This window comes from Opisthocomus hoazin, chromosome Z (genome assembly GCF_030867145.1).
Source record: "Opisthocomus hoazin isolate bOpiHoa1 chromosome Z, bOpiHoa1.hap1, whole genome shotgun sequence".
Taxonomy (NCBI): Eukaryota; Metazoa; Chordata; class Aves; order Opisthocomiformes; family Opisthocomidae; genus Opisthocomus; species Opisthocomus hoazin.
Genome location: NC_134454.1, coordinates 48,972,584 through 48,990,041, shown reverse-complemented (window position 1 = coordinate 48,990,041; position 17,458 = coordinate 48,972,584). Strand labels below are relative to the sequence as shown.

Sequence of the window (17,458 nt, the reverse complement as noted above, 5' to 3'; positions counted from 1 at the left end):
AAGGAAAGCTCAAAGAACAAACAAATCAGCTGGCTGTATCTGCTACAGGATACCATTCAAAATAACGTCTTAAAATTTTCAGCATGTGGTACTCAGGTTAAAACTTTTCTTTCTCTTTTTTACCATTGTCAATGCCTGCAAGTGCTGCTTGCTTGTCGGTTTCTGATTCAGCTTCATTCTCCTCTAAATTGTAATCAACATCCTTATCCTGGTTCAGTGCTTCATGTTCCTGTTTGTCTGGAAAAACATTAAAAAATTTTTTTTTTTTCCTATACCATAAGGTCATCTGCACAAGAAACATGTACTGGTAAGAGTCTTCCACCGAATCCGACCTTCGTTTTCTGATGAACGAATTGCTGTTTAGAGTAGGTTTTCATATTATTTTTCCTCTTGAACTGTTAAAACTTCAGAGCAGCTTTTGCTGTAAATCTTGTCTAAAGAATTAGATAAAAGAATCCTTTCAGATTTGGAAAGCGTAGTAAAATTCAGTCAGCAGTCAGATGGACAGAAAGGAAAAATGTTAATTTCAGAATACATTAAAGGACAGCCTAAGGAAGAGTAAAACCTGAAGCCCACGCTGAAAACATGGCTGTGGCATTGCTTTTAAATGTATTGCTACCACTGCTAAAATGTATCTCAGCTTCTCCCATTCTTGGTTTAGTTTGTCCACCAAGCAGAAAGCTGTGAATATAGCATAAGAAATGCCTGGTATTTTATGATGTGCTAACTTGACACAAAAACAGTTTTCTAGAAGGGATTTTCTTCACCCAGTCATTAATTCATCTCAAGCAACTTTTACTGACGATCTTAAGATTTCTTTATAGGGAGAGCTCAGAGGTAAATGGAAACATTATTTCTGATTGCCAAGCTACTACCCTTATTTTTCAGTAAACCAGCCAGAAAAATAAAAACCGTAACAACATAGAGGTATAAGCATACCCTAGTTAAGAGATATTGGAGTCTGGCTCAGAATGTTCTCAAGCCAAGCCCTTTAATTAGTAACTGGCTTAGAAACAGTCTCGAAAATTTTTAGGCTTATGTTGTCCATGTTCAGACCACCACATCAAATAGATTTTTACAGCTACAGACCTAAAGGTCTCAAACTTTCAAAAGAAGCTTTTATTGAAAGAGAGAGGATGCTCAGAGAATGTAGAAGGAATCTTCTACCTTATGTTCCTTTGGCTACAAGAAGCCTACGCAGTAAGGCACGGTGTTTTTGTTGAACAGTCAAGCCTGAAGAACATCCTGCTGGTCTTTCTAGTTCACAGAAACTGTGACCTTTCAAATGCTCCATGGCAGGGTTTTTCCTTGCGCTAATTGTTAGATGATTTTTTTACCTAATCTCTCTGCTATTTATTTCCATTAAAATGGACGCAGTTTAGGTAACTTACGTGTTCACATCTCTCTGGGGGACAGCCTGCTCTGGCCAGCATCTTATTGGAGCAGTGGGTAAAATCCTACCTTTGCAGTGCAACTGAGATTATTTATCCCTGCCATGCTACCAACAGTGTTAACATCATTACTCACGATTCTATGAATGCCTTTACTAGAAAAGCATGAACAGCATTTTTTGTGGACATCAATTCCTGCTCTGACTGCCTTAAGGCTTCCTCTTGATTACTCTGTCTGGGTGACTGGGTCCACCCAAGATGAAGTTGCTCAGGACAGAGAGAGGGAAGTCTAGATTCTGGTCAGGTTTACGCACGACATCAATACTCTGCTGTGGAGACACGTGGTTCAGGGTCACGTGCGGTAGATGCCAGAAACTGGCACCATTGCAACATAACAATAACAAACAATAACAGTAACTCACAATAACAAACTTTCGATACCTGAAGTCTCAGGTTGAGTTTCATTCATGCTAGCTTGTTATCTGTAAAACATAAACACGTAGTATCTCTCTACTCACGAGTGCTTTGGATGGTTAACGTCTCATCCTTTTCAAACACATCACATTCTTATAAAGCCTCAATACCATAAAGTTTTGGGGCTAGTTTCCCCAAAATCCTTGTACGGCCAACGGAGAGAGAGACAGGAAGGCTGCTATGGTGATGCAGAAGAACCCAGCCTGGTAGCTCCACAATGCACAAGCAGAAGCCTCCATCTTTACGCATGGACTGTAGAAGACTGCTGGGGACTGACTAACCTTTTATACCTCACACTAACCTTTATGGAACCTTATGCTAAGTCCAGCCACCTGCCACCACTGTTGCAGAAATCATGCCCTACTCCACGCTTTCATGTCTTTACTGTTCTTACACACGACATGTTACCAACCAGCCTTTCTAGGGGGCAAGTCATCCTGCTTAGCGTCGTAATTTAGGAGCTGCTCCCTCTCAATTTCCTCACTGGCAGCCTGCTCTGCTGCCGGCTGTAACGCATCTTGCCCAGCTATATGTTTTTCATCTTCAGGTGCATTCGGCTCCTTCTCTGACTCTGGCAGCACTTCCTCATGACCCACAGCAGCCTCGAGTGAATCCTGTGGGTTTTTCAGTTGAGTAGAAAGCTGCTCCTCTTCTGCCTTCGGATCCTGTTTACTCATGTCAGCTAGGCCGTTTATTCTTTCTGTAAACAATAACAATTATTCTGAGTAAAAAACCTAGTGCCTTTCAGTCACGGCACAAGTTAAAATCCTTTAATAAATGCTGTTTTATGTTTCTCATTCAATTCTTAGTTTTCCTCTAAAATAATATTTTCCAACCACATCAGCTCCTAAGAGAAACACAAGGAAGACAACCCATATTTCTCCTGTTGGGAACAGCTAAAAGATGACATTATTCACTGTCAACAGATTCACGCTTCTACCTACTTAAAATTTTGGTATGTGCAGTGAATAAATTGGGCAGGTGAAACAGAGCAGTTTAAATAAATATTGCAGTGTGCTATATAAGCATCAGGTTTTGTGTGTTACGTTTCATTACTAACAATAGAACTGACTCGGTTTTCAAGAGTAGCTCAAGACAAAAGAGTCGCGTGAGCAGAACTGCAAGTACATCCAGGCTGTTCTTATTTTTAAATATGAAGAGGAAGTGCAGGAGGGCTATTACTTTTAGCCAACACTACCATGTTTTTTTTCCTGTGTATCTGTATTTTTCACTAAAAAAATTGTGATAAAATTTGCCTGAATAAACTATATTGTCTACTATGTTGTCTTCAATTGCTAGCTCTCTAAAATGAGAGCTGCATACTCCCAAGATTGTAATTTAAGATAGCATGTAAGAAGAATTCAATAGGAAATTGAATTTCTATCACACGCAGTATTACGTGAGACTGACGCACAAGGATACAACCATTCGAATGAATAGTTTCTGAGAGTTTAGTGTCAAAACCAACCATTAGTTTAACTAATCGGATCCCCTGCATGTCACTTCCCTTACCTGCATTTTGCTCAGTGACAACACCTGGGAAACATGGATGTGAGTTCATTTAAAGCCTAACTTGCAGCTGTTCCATATGGGGAGGGGTGAGGTAGCAGGCTAGATGTATCAAACTTACTAAAAAAGCAAATTTTAAATATACTTGTAAATCATTGCTTCCAAAAGCAGGGTATTTTCTCCACATTAAATGAGGAAATGACTCCAAAATTGTAAATATTTGTATTTTCCTTCATGTGCAGTATGTCAATTACAACAAAACTGAACCAGTAGAAGTGTTACTAATAAAAATGCTTGAACGGATATTATACCTCTCCACTTCTGGAAAATTGATTAAAGTTCAGTCTACCAGTGTAATTTTTTTCATCTTGATCTTGTGCACAAAAATGTTTTCTAAATGTTCAGTTAAATTACACACGTTCTTAACCAGCTCCTAGTAAGACACTGATTTCCATCTCACCTTCAGCCTGCAGTGGGTCTACCTTTTTTACTGTAGGTACTGCTTTAGGTATATCTTCATTGGGTTTCTGCTGTTCCAAGTCAGCCTGCTTGACCTCAGTTTGCTTCAAGGCTGGCAGTTGACTATTGATCTATAAAGTGAATGTATACAGTTAAGCACTGGTCTATACGATGACTGGATTTGGAAAGGGAAGTGAAGTTAGGTAAGAATTCAGCAGGGGGGAAAAAATTCTAACATACTCAGAAATATTTGGATTGAAATTTTTATTGGTGATTGAAGTGCCACACAATCTTGAATGTGCAGTGATGTTTCTACCTAACAGCACAACACACTGGGAGAATTTCACACACCTTCATTAATCTAATTGCAGCTAACCGTGAGGTTACTGTTCTTGTTTAGAAGAACAACTTGCTATTCTCTGAGGGTCACAGAAGTGTAACACCACACATTCTCCACTGCTACCCTGCTACTGTGTTCAAGGTCAGCAGAGTGAAAAAAACAGATAGCATTAGCTACTGTTAGTAATCTACAGGGACCAGTAAACTGAGTTTGGGCATAATAAGTCTTCAACTGAGCGAGCCTGTACTAAACTGGTCTAAAACTATATTGAATGCAGGATTAGGAGAAGAAAACATAAATCAACCAACTAGACAACAGTATCCCTTTAACGTGATGAAGCTTCCTTAAGAATGTATTAAATACTGGTACCAGACTGCTTGCAGCATCTGACCTGCTTAAAGATTAATGGCTAAGGTGTACACCACCTTGAAGATCTTCCTATTCAGCAATTAAAATTCTGTGTACGACTTTCACTCATATTAGCATTTAACTGGCTGAGAGCTATGTCAATTCAGTTCACACAAACACTGGACATGAAATGTGCCCGAAGACCGTGCTACGCTATACCAGCTTCGGCACAAAAACCCCAGACTTATGAAACTCTTTGTTCTATGGGGATTTTTTGTTGGGTTTTTGTTTTGTTCAGAAAAATTAGAAGATGCAGAGAAAGAACAAGCATACAGGCATTTAGAGACATAAGCCTTTTTACACCTGCTACTATACAAATGAATAAGAAACGTTATGGTACGGAAAGTCATACAGTCAACAGGAAGTTTTCTGTTACAATTGTTAATAAGACTGTCTAAGCAGGTCAGTAAAACACTACGTTGTCAAGTTTTCACTCAGTCATCTGGAAAAGTGTCTGCAGAAAGAAGTGGTCAGATAACCACAAAGCCAAATTCATAGAGGATTTGTAGGATATGATTATTTTGCTGTTTCGAAAATGTTGAAGCTCAAATCCAGGCAGAACAAAGACCTTGCTGGGTCAACACCATGAAGCCAAACATCAACAACAAATAATCTAGCATTAACTCTCCTGAAGGCTTGAAAAGCAAGTACTACTACAGAATATTTGATTATTGCAGTAAGGGTATTGAGAAGAACTCTATCTTTCTCCAGTCGTCCAAACAAAAATGCTGTATTTAAAGATGCTTCTGTTTTATATAAAATAATTCAGCCTCTTGAGGTTATTCTCTACAGTAGACATCATCAGAAATTGAACACAAGACCATTTTTTACTTTATGATGGGCATGAATTCTTCTGTAAAAATACTGAGTCTGCATGTAATAGAAAGAAATTACCTCTTAACTAAACATTCAAAAGCCCTTAAAGTTCTAGCTCAGTAATTTTTAATGATGGTGTCAAATAAATTAAAAGGGTACATGCTGAAATTTTTTTACATGGAAGTGGTTGGATAAAAAGGTAATAATTGGAACCTGTTGTAGATTCCTCAGCTGAGAAGTATACATTGTTCCATAAAATACAGAGCTGTAAGAAAAGCTGTATATTTATTAACTAACCAATGCCCCATTTTGTTTCTCTGTTTTATTTTAACTTTGACCTTTCCATTACCTAAGCATGTACATCTTACAAACAGGAATTACTCCAGCTAAAAACACTGGCTAAAAAGGTACACAGACTTCCTCTGGATCACCTTGCACTAATGATAAATAACTCAGCTTTTGTACAAGCAAAAACTTGCAATCCTTGGGCAAACAAACAACTGAGAAGGTGGCAGCTTGACATAAGAAACACATCCACCAGGGGAACACAAGCAGACAAATATTTAGGCTGTAGCCATACTCGTGGTTATCTCATCTGGCATCATCCCATCTATAAATTAAAAAGAGAACAGATAACCTGCCCTGTCTAACCTACTGCCTACTTTAAGTAAAGGCTGCCTCCAGCTATGCGCCTTGTTCCGGGAGACTGAAACTGTCCTGCAGAGGGTCTTCAGCAAACTCCTCAGGTTCCTTCTGGGATGATTTCCCTTCCAAACTGGAAATGGAACCCCCCCCCCCAGACAAACAAACAAACAAAAAGCATCTGGTACAAGTAACGTAAATGAAAATCTGCTGCAAAGCAACACTAGAAATTAAGTTGACCGACTCTCTGGTATGATCTTCCCCACATCAACTTTCTAAATAGTATTTTACATCTTGACATTAAACAAGGTACATTAGTTTGACAAACACGTCACCTCCAAATGACAGGCTTTTTATTTAGTTATTACTATATATTTACTATTCCTATTACTCCTTTTCATTTACATATTTGACACTGTTGATAAAAAATACTGACAAACGAGCTTTCACCTTTTTTTAAAAAAAGGGATAACTGGCTAGCATCTCCTTCCTCTAACGCTTCATTCATCTTGCAGCTCTTACACAATCCAGGCTCCCAGGGTAACAGGTCACACACAAACTTAAGCAGTTCTCTCTTCCACCATTTTGCATACAGGACTGGACACAGACTGGAACCATTACCTCAGCACCTAGGGGTCTCTGGGCAGATGTTTCAGCCATTTTCTCCCACCCATTTCCACCTATTTGCAAAACCCAGCTTCAATCATCATTGCTTTACCCCTTCCACTTCTAAAGCCATCAAATTGCTTCTCCTCATAGCCTTTTCCTAGCAAAAGAGGAAAGGGTGCATACCACCAAACCCCCACTGCCTCTACAATGCAAGCTGGCTGCCCAGCTGTGTGGCAAAGGCCCCCTTGCAATCACATGCGTAAAACATAACTTCTGTAACTGGTGCTCCTAGTCCGGAAGAAAGGACTGCTTCGGTACACAGAAATACATTAGTTGCCTTCTGGCCCAGGAGTTTCACTGTACCTTTCCAGGGTCATCTGTATCAAGCTTAACCAAGCAAGTCCTATCCCTGACCAAACCCTGCTTTGCTGAAGAAGCACCAATAATTCACATGCCAAGACAACAGGATGATCTGAAATTTCATCTTCTCAGGATTTCTTCCCGCCCTCTGTACTCCAGGAAGACAGTCAGCTGGCACGCAGCCAGCCCACACAGCAAGCCTGCCCTATCCTAATGAGCCTTCTCATGTCACGTACAGCAATGCCATTTACGGTTCTTTGACTCGGAATATCCAAAACCAAACAGCTCAGACATTTATCTTCCCTTCATTCCCACTGTAAAAGACTGAAATTAGGATTTCTGTGAGAATTCATAGCTGGTGGACCTCTAAGACCCTTGGACTACAATATCATATTCAAGGCTTGCCGCTACCCTGAAGTGATTCACAGTTTATCCTCAACACACATCTTCAACACACAAAGCAACTAAGTCCTTTAAGAAAGTAAAAAGGAGTTGTGAACCCAAGCTCAGCAGTGTAAATATTCTTCAACAGGCTCCACACCACTGCCAGCACCACCTCTCACATTCTGCCTGTCTCCATGATTGCCTGACACAGTGATTTGGAGCCTCCTGCAGGACCTCAGCCTCTTCTGTCCTTGGAATCATTCAATTTCCCACAGATCAAAAACATTCAACAACTGTGAAGGAACGCAGTGCAAAATGCAATGACATTGGCTAATGTAAGTTGGAGACAGCAGAAAGGTGGAAAACCCCGCAAGAATTACAAAAAGATTTTTAGGAAATTACACAAACCATACCTCACTATTTTTTTTTGAATCTTCTGAGAAGTCTTTGTTTTCTTTAATTTGTGGTACAGCACTACCCCTTTTCGTAAGCTCACCTATCCTTTCTTCACATTGTTCTTTTAATTCTTTCATCTGGTTGATGCACTGTGACCTGGAGAAAACATGAACAAGGAAGCAGCTGTTAATTTCCATCCACACTCTTCTAAAATGTTCTTTTGTAAAATTATTTATTCCTTGCTTTATTTTTTTATTTTAATATTTTCTTAGTTCTATTCCCTGTGCTTACACGTGAGAAGTCAGCAGGAAAAAGTGGGGTGTTAACCTAAATCCTAAGGACAAACTCATGGTGCAGGCAGTCCAAGTTCTACTGGAAGAAATTACTTTAAACTGCTTTTGTTAGACCAGCTCAACAAGCTACATTAATTTTCTTGTCTTCTGCTAAGCAGTTAATTTCAGTTAAGTCAAAATAAATTTTGATCCCTGAAGCATTTCTAGTATGGTAACAGAAATGCGCACTTCGATTTTAGCTAGGGAGAGGAAACGGCAAGGTACTCGTTGACATAAAAACCAGGTGCAAGCTACTGCCAGCAAACTGAACACCCTTTCTCAGTATTTCACCAAACTGCAGTGCTGCAAGATGTAACAAAACATATGTTACAGGAATGGAGTCCATCAGCTATTGGAAGTTCCAGAAGGAGTATTTCCTAAAGATGCAAGTGTTGTACATCTTTTGTAGACTTTTAATAGTTACACAGTGCCATTAGTGCCTTTACTTTCATGACACCAGGAGTCTTCCATTTGCAGTTCTGTAGCCTGCCTTTCCCACACAGCTCCATAACCTCTAGGTAAGAGAGGTTCTTCCTGAAGCTGCCAGGGCAGTGTTTTCCCCTTTCGTGGCTTTGCTGAGGATGCTGTGCAAATCGCAGGAGTGCTGTCAGGCTGGGTTTCTCATGGAAAGTGACTGCTGCCACCAGGGCAAGAACACCCTTTCTACCCCACTCACTTCATAACCTGCTTTGTAACTTTGGGTTGTCATCAGAGGAAAAACAAGACCTAGCGAATAGCAAGGCAGATAAGCATTACCCTGTAACACACATGCAGAAGGCTTAGAAACCAGTCACCACACAAACCCCATTATGCTTTGGTCCCACCGTGAACAGGAACAAGCAGTAGTGGGTGTGAGTGGATCCTGATCAGAAGCATGCCACGCTAGGGGAAAAAGTGGTGAAAAGTCATCGCTGTTGTCAGGACCCACTGCACTGGAGAGCAGGCCCCTGAAAGAGGCTTGGCTGGGGACTGCACTGCTTCTCTGCCCTGCTGGCCCCAGCAGCAATGGAGTTTCTTGGGGTTTTTTAACCCCTTTTTCCTTTCTCTCTCTCCTTTGTTTTTTCCACTCTAAGGTAACTTTGAATTCAACGTATGCCATCAGCTACAGACCCTACAAACACATCTTTCTGCATGCAAAACCTCTCCCAGCATCCTTTGTACCACACCACAGCCAACACACTGCACGTTTTACTTCCGCCTCACTGAGGCAGAAGGGGGATGAATTTCTGAGCCTGGCTCTGGCAGAGTGCTAACACCCCCAGTGTAACAGCAGCTGGTTCAGACAGGCATGTTCCAGATTCTCAAGCTACAAATAAGCTATGACCTAATCCGGAGGAATTCTCCGGGCACATGCCCTCTATGACAACAAGCCACTTGTTTTTATTGCACTTTCACTCTTCTCCATCCCCACTTTTTAAAAGCAAAAAGTCTGATCTGTAGCTCACATCCAGAAAGAAAAAGGAGCGGTACAGGGATATGCTATGAACTGGCAAATTAATTACTTTTATGAAATGACAAATTAAGTCCCTTTATTACCGTTTCTGCTTGACTAGGCATCAGTCTAAGGTCTGATTTTGCTAATGTATGGAAAAGTCATCAAAATAAGCAGTGAACATCAGAGACAATAAAACAACATAGATTTGAGTTATGCACACATTCACTAATTTTCAGGAAATAAAAGGAAATCAGAATTGCCTGCACCTCAGTTTGCAAGCTTGAGAAAGATGCAGTATAGAGACAGAGAAACCTTTCACAAATGCTCTTTCATCTCACACTGCATATGAAAATAAAGTTCATTTCACATCTGTGACAAAGCCTCACCATTTTTACTTTATCAACCATGAAGGAATTCCCTTCTTGTACAGGGGATTTCTGGAGATTTGAGTACCCATGTGTACAACAACTGCTGAAGCACAACAGCAGCCCTGGTTTCTCCACTCCATCTCATCAACATGACATACTTCAAAAGCGCAAAACCGGTGCTCTTAAATTCAGTCTCTGTGGAGTGTTTTCTCTCTCATGAAGTTAAACAAGAGTTAGTTTCTGTGATAAAAAGCCTGCCTGGATACACAAAGAGGAGCCCAAGTAATATCCTCCCCAGCTGCTCCCAGGCCCATCACAGCAGCCATCAGCCCACCCACGGCCACCTCCGTGAGTCCAAAGCCGCACAAGGGCAGCGGTGAGACTAAATTACGGTCTCAGAAGAAGGGACACCCTGTCCAGACCACCCCACAGCCCCATGGCTGTCTCAGGTCAGCTTCAACCGCCATGTCCAGGCGTGGAACCCATGAAGATTAGTGAACAGGACCAAAGAGTTCCCTTCCCAGGGTGGGGAATACATTATGGGATGCATGGGTAGAACACACCAGGATTGCATAAGACTCATGACGGGACCCAAGGCAGGGAAAGGGATGGATCTCTGTTAGAATAAGCATGAGAAAAGAGAGAGATGAGAGGATAACCAGTCAGTCATGAAAACACGTTGCTGGTCAGCGCGCTCGTCCAGCCTTGTCCTGCACCTGATCAGCACAGTCTGTCCCATTTCTTATTAAATCCCTTTTTAACTTTTTCCCGGGGGAGGGACTCTCTGCTCAGCGTGTGCATGTGTGTGTGCAGGGGTGAGAGCAGCAGCTGGGGTCAGGCCGGGGCAGGAGGCGCAGGGACGGGTGCCAACCAGTATGTACGTGCACAAGCACGTTCTGCACTAGCAGACCTTCCCCCTCGGGGCGCGGGACGAGGCTACCGGAAGTGTTTGTGCGAGTGCTTCACGTGTCCGTGCTAACCCGCATACCTGGCCCCCACAGGCACAGTCTGCATGCCCGGGAGCGTGCACGCACAGCCTCTCCCCTCCCGGGCTGACGGATTTGCTGCTCCCACCGCGAGAAACACAGCACTCCTATCCCCCAGGAGCAGGTACCATCAGCGCCTTTCATCCCTGCCAGGAAAGATCACTTGGGCACTCACACTCTTGCACGTGTCACTCATGAACTAATTACCAGACTTTTTACGGGTAGCTGCTTCTTTGGAAATTCTACCATGTAACAAACAAAGCTCCTAGGAATCAAAACGCATGAATACAAAAATTTCTTCAAAAGATCGTTCCAGAGGCTTCCGTTTCTCTCTGATTGCTGCAGGAGAGAAGGGTCAGTGCTGCCGGCCAGTCTTTGATGAAGAAGCACCACCGCAAGCAGACGGCGCTGGGCACAGTGTGCACCAAGGTAAGTCAGCTGTGGAGGAGCGTGTACTCCTCCTGCACGCAGTACCAGTGAGCTCACGCAACTGCTGCTGACTCCTGTATGGAAAACACCAAGCTTGCTCAAAAGACAAAAAAAAAAAGCTAAGATAAAATTTCAAGACCTGGGCATGAGAAAAAACAATTACTTTTGTGCCTTCTAAGTTAACAAACTTTTGTTCTTATGCATTGCACATGCACAACTGATTTGATCACTGTCTTCTACAGTGTAACATCCAACTGTTTAAAAAGAGTGATTTACAATGTGTGCAGTTAAAAGAAGGCATTTGACTTCTGTCATCTTTTTACAACATTTTCCTTTACACAATAATACTCTCTCTTCATTGTTCCACTGGGCAAATCATACTTGATTCATAACATGCGAAACCTTCATCCATACAACCCCAAGTCAAAGCAAGAAACACCGGTGTAGCACAGAAGCAGGTCTAACGCCCCCTCCTGCCAAGGGTTAATAAATGCAGAGAGGCAACATGTTGGTTTACTCCTAATGCTGAGGGGAGGAAGGAAGACAGATTAAAAGTAACACTTTGAATCTATCTAATAATACTTGTTTTTCTAGGCCCATAATCACGTTGGGAAAAGGTTATTTGTAAGCATTTAAAATGACACTATTAAGCAAGCATTTAGTAACACCACAGGGGACTGTATGTAACCAAGTACAGTCAGATGTACACTTCTACAACTACCAGAATCCAAGGCCAAGTTAGTAATTAACTTACTACAACAGTGAAATATTAAAGTTACAACACCCCCCTTAAAGGTACATAACAAGCAATATTTTAAAAATGTGTTTACGTATGTTCCTGCTAGAATTGTGTGAACACTACAGTTGGCCCAAGCTATTCATCGTTCCATGAAAATTTGAGTGGAAAGTTTGTTTTCCTCACTTGCATAGCTACCAAAAAAAAAAAAAAAAAAAAAATCCAGAAATAGAAAATGGACACTGAAGCATCACCCAGCAAAGCTAGTGAAGGAAGCATAGCTCCTTGACAGAGATGACTGCTTTTATGGAATCTGATGGAGAGACTGCAGGAAATAGCATACCTGCCCCAGGACCAGCCAGAGGCAGATGACCTAGCCGAGTCCCTGTTCGGCTGGCATGTGGATGAATTACTATGTCTGTCTCTACAGCTACCCTCACACAAGAAAACCCATCTCCACCACTGTAACTTGTTTAGCTCTTCACCTTGACCCAGTGTTGACCCTGGAGCTGTACCCTCCGGATTCAACCTTCTCTTAAACGGAGGGATTCTTTACAGTACACTCCCATGAGCAGGCATGCTGTGTCTATGATTTCCTCAATGGAGCTATACTGGAAAACATTTCATCAGGCATGGGCAATAAACGCGAGTTTTCAGAAACAAGACTCGCTACATTTGCCTTGTATCACTTCCCTGCACACATGCATCAAACCAATGCTCCAACAATGTACTTCTCGGGTGGAGTATGACAACACCTCATGTAGAGCAGGACAACCTTACAAGGAAGACGCTGGCAAACTGACACTCTAACTAGCAAAGCAGTATCAACAGAGGTCCAGGAGTCCCAGCTCTGTCATTTAACTAACAGTAAAGAGCAGGTGCTTTACAACTGTGGTAACCAACAAACTTAGAGGTAAAAAGTACCTTAACAGAGACGTTAAGCATAACATGGCTCAATAAAAGGCTGAAACAAACTTAGGTCTCCAGCTTCCTTCTACTTTCCTGCTAGAAGTCCTAAATTACTAGAACTCCACTAATACAATCCATCTGGGTCATCATTATTAAATGAGTAATAATGTCTTAAAAAAAAAAAAAAAGAGTACACAACCAACTGATAATCACCAAGTATGCCAACAGCACTAATACTAATCCTTAATTCTTAAGCAGAGGAAAAGAAAAGAACAAAGGTATTTCAAGTCTGGCCTGTAGAATTCAAGTTCTTTGATTGCCATGTTGAGCTTTTAATCATAATTCCTACAAAATCTGGCTACACAGTGACTGCCAGAAAAATACCTATCACTAGACCAATTATATTCTTGATGGAAAATCATTACAAGAACAGACAAACAGCAAATTCTGTTGGTTTTCTGTGTCTACGCATCAGACCAAAGATACAGTAAGAGGTGAAGATAGGTAGAGGGAACGCCACTGAACAGAAAGAACCCAGGAGAAATTCCCAGAAACACCAGAAACGTGTATTTAGTGTAAAGATACTGATAAGCACTTGTGTTCAGTTATCCATGCCTTGTAATTCAGTGGGAAATCTCAACAAAAACCACGACTAGGTATGAACTGTAACGCAAAACAGATGGCTCTGACCAGAACAGTACCAGAAACTTTCTGAGACCTCTGGCAGCTCAATGAGGTATAGCTCTTCATCGGGCATTCCTGTATTTCAGTTCTTAACTTCAGAGTTTCACCTCTTTATGTTTCAGTTTTCCTCCCAACTCTTAAATGAGAATACTGCTACCTTTGTCCTCCTGCAATGGAAGGAACAACAAGAACTGTGGAGAAGTCTGTGTATACTAAGGTGCCGAGCAGTGCAAGGTCTATGCTCTTCTCCAAGATCAACTGTGAGCAATTTCAGAAGATGTGTTAGGTGTTACTTTCTCTTTAGAACTGTACATTTACTAATGGCACTACAGCTATCACAATAATAGTCTGGGTTATAACCAAGTCACCTACAGGTCTGGAAGCCATAGTTCAGAAAGAGCATACTTACAGGTCATATGAGAACTTCCTCTGAAGGTTAGTCTGGTTCTTCTGAAACCAGTAAACATCCATCTGTAGCTTTCCATATTCTGTCTGCAACTCTTTCAAGTGTTCTGACCAAAACAGGATGACAATATATCTTAAAATACACACACACATATATATTTAGATATATTACAAGAGAAGTATCAAACAACAGACTGATAGTAAGCACGCTATTTCCATCCAGCTGTCATGCTCACTACGTTTTGTATACAAATGCATAGATAATTGTTGAATTTATTCATCAAAGATGCACAGGATTGGGAAAGAACAGCCTTTCAGCCTAACATACGAACAAAACCATGTAACATAGATTTTTGACCTCCTTTTCTTCGTAAAGAATACTCTAACTTGTTTGCAAACCCTTGCTCTGCTAGATTTCAGCCCAAGAAATCTTTAGGTCTATGAAATACCAATCCGAACTTTGTATGAAATGGCATTCATGTTTATTAGCCATCTAAAGACAAGCTTACAATGCTTCCCTGAATAATATGCAATTTAAAGTTATGTTTCTCAAAAACACAAGGCATCTAGGATTTAGAGTTGTTTTCTTTTTTTAACGTTAGAAGTGTCATTATCATGCTTTAACACTACGAATAGTTCCTAACAGAAAGCTCTGTGTGAGGGCACCAGAATAAGGCACCACAATATATTTACCTGTTCATAGAACTTCTGATCCATTCCCCAGACTTCCCGAGGAATAAATTGCTAACAATTTTGAAGTACAAACATGAATAGAAATTAATTAGACCAAGTTTTCTTATTTAATATAGGCATTTGCGAATTCCCCTGGTGCTAAAATGCATGACCCAAATACCTCAGGGTCCTCCCATGCAAGAATACGCTGCAGAAGGTAGAATGAAGAATAGATACATTAACAATACACAGAGAAGCTAGTTTTACTCTATATTATTTTGTACCTTAAGGGTCAGGACCCCTGTACATCAAGCACTACCCAGACAAATCCTTCTACCATTGAGGCAGATCAGTCTGACACTTCACTGAACTGCAACTATGCAGACACAGGATCTAAGTCACCACAGCTCCTGCACCATCCCCATGACTTGAGAAAGGCAGCATTCTCAGAACACATCAGAAAAATGCAAGTCTTAAAAACACGCGGCTTAAAAGTCAATATGAGAGAGATGCAGAGGGGTATTACAACATACCTCGTAGACTGTGGATCTGTCGTTCATTTCCTGTGATGTTATTCATCAGCACTGCCTGGAAGGAGAAAAACAGAAAACCATGTTTTAATTAGAAAGGGCCTGTGTTACCATTAATACTATAAACAACACCAACCAAAGCACTTATAACAACACTTTTTCTTTGCAAAGTCCTGGGTTACAGCCAAACACAAAAACTTTTAGCTGCTTTAGAGATATACTATTACAAACAAAAAATACTTGTTTTAACACAGATCTCCCAGTAAACGCCAGAGAGCGGGGAGATATCCCCTGCACTTACATAAAAAGAGGAGGAATTGAAAGAGTTCACAACTAAAATTGCTTTCTGGTTTATTCTGGTTTAATCTCACGACTGTAGTCACAGTCAGATTTACTGCATTTACCCCTTGAAGGAGGAATATAGCATAGCACAGCTCATTATCAACTACCCTGTCACCAGGGAATCAATACACCTGGCATTCAGGCATGCCATGATGAGCTATGAAAGCATTTGTCACAGAGCATAAAAGAACTTGGTGAAAGCAACATGATGCCCTTGAACTGTATCACTTTTCTAACTATCCCCTCCCTCACTTTGATATGAAATTGCTGGAGTGACTATCTTCCATTCCCTCACTTTGCGTGCTCTCTCATTCTGAAGAGGCAGTCAACACAGGAACATGTTTTGTCTGTTATTTCATCAGTCCCCCTCTACCAACACATATATACACACTCCACAAAACACTTGAATATTGACAGAACTAAGACAAGTCTAAATGAAATTAACTCCTCCAAGCCAGATGTCAGGATAACTCACATTCGTAATTAACATTTAGAAAGTCTGGTGCAGAAGAGTCTTCCTAAGACTACAGAAACACAAGATTTGCTGACCCTTGAGAAATGATCCAGTCCAGTCTTAGAAGCATATTTCTTATGTTTCAACTGCCAATTTATCCTTCTTCCAGGAAACCCCAGTGTTCTGCAGGGGTCTCAGATCAGGATACGTGAAGTCCCCAGTTTCCTGAAGTTTCTGCTCAAGTACTGATGTGTTATGTATATCCACACCACTTCAATGCAAAGAAATACCTGCATCCATTCTGCCTGCCCGAGTCACCCTGAAACACTGACAACGCTGCCAGTGCGTTTTTGTGAAGACCGCAGTAAAGAGTTCCAGCTGATTAGGAGAAGCGAGGCATTCAATCAATCTGAGTGGGATAGCACATAGCAGAGGGGTGGATTTGTCTTTTGTTGACCCTTTAAACAGTTCCAGTTCAAAGAGGCAGTCATTCATGCGTTGACGAAGAGGCAGCAGTCTTCAACCCAATAAAAGAAGTATTCCTACACCTCTCTGTACATACAGTCAGTCTATGAACACCACTGTGAAACCTCAACAGCAAACACCTTCCTCCTTTGTTAAAAAGGAAAAAAAAACAACAACAAAATGAGTAACAACATATACTCAGGATCGTTCAGTACCTCTCCATCTCCTTTCTCATTGAACTGGTGGAAAAAAAAGGCTCTGGATTTGTCTTCACTTGTTTATTCGGGAAAGGAAGTTAATGTTTTGATGGAAATGCCAAGTTTTGCTAATGCATGAGCAATGTAATCAGGCTGTTCCATGATTATCACCTTCAGAGTTTCCAACACTGGCCACTACCAGAAACTGTCAATGGACTAGAAAAATCGGTATGACATGGCAACTTTATGTTCCCATTTTGCTGTGGTTTTTTTTTCTTAAAACGAAACTCCCAAATACCAGGACCACTTACTGGACAGTAAACAGACAAGTGTTAAATGTTTTGTACACAAGGACAATAATAACTGTGATCAGCTGAAGTGGATAAAATGATCTGCCATGTGAAAAAGGTTCCTTCAATCACTACAGCGGAAAAAAATAAACAAACCAACAATGAGTGCCTTGGTCTTTCTGGATTGCATATAAAACTTCCTTTTGGCAATGCCACACCAGCCTCTCTGGATTTGTGGGTAAGAGTCCAGGGAAACAAACAAAAAAGAAAAAAATCAAGAAAATCTAGTTAGCTGGTTAACTTGAGCAGGAAACGCCGCTTAATAATTTACAGGGCATTGCCCTAACTGCCAGTTTCCTATCTGACTGCTTCAGTAACCTCAGGCTTTCCATTCCTCCTTCTGTCATCCAAGTATTAACTAATCATCACCTCACAG

General features: G+C 41.1%; 1 protein-coding gene across 2 annotated transcripts in view; it reads right to left on the bottom strand.

Annotated features, from left to right (window-relative positions):
* GOLM1 (golgi membrane protein 1) overlaps window positions 1-17,458 on the bottom strand; it is a 51,209-nt gene that overhangs the window by 2,825 nt on the left and 30,926 nt on the right. For both annotated transcript variants that reach the window (XM_075410651.1, XM_075410650.1), the window contains exons 4-9: window positions 15,278-15,332; window positions 14,077-14,179; window positions 7,806-7,944; window positions 3,835-3,964; window positions 2,278-2,565; window positions 124-237 (exon numbers count right to left, since the gene is read on the bottom strand). In XM_075410651.1, coding sequence (XP_075266766.1) covers window positions 124-237; window positions 2,278-2,565; window positions 3,835-3,964; window positions 7,806-7,944; window positions 14,077-14,179; window positions 15,278-15,332 — 829 coding nt within the window. The remainder of the gene's footprint in view (window positions 1-123; window positions 238-2,277; window positions 2,566-3,834; window positions 3,965-7,805; window positions 7,945-14,076; window positions 14,180-15,277; window positions 15,333-17,458) is intronic.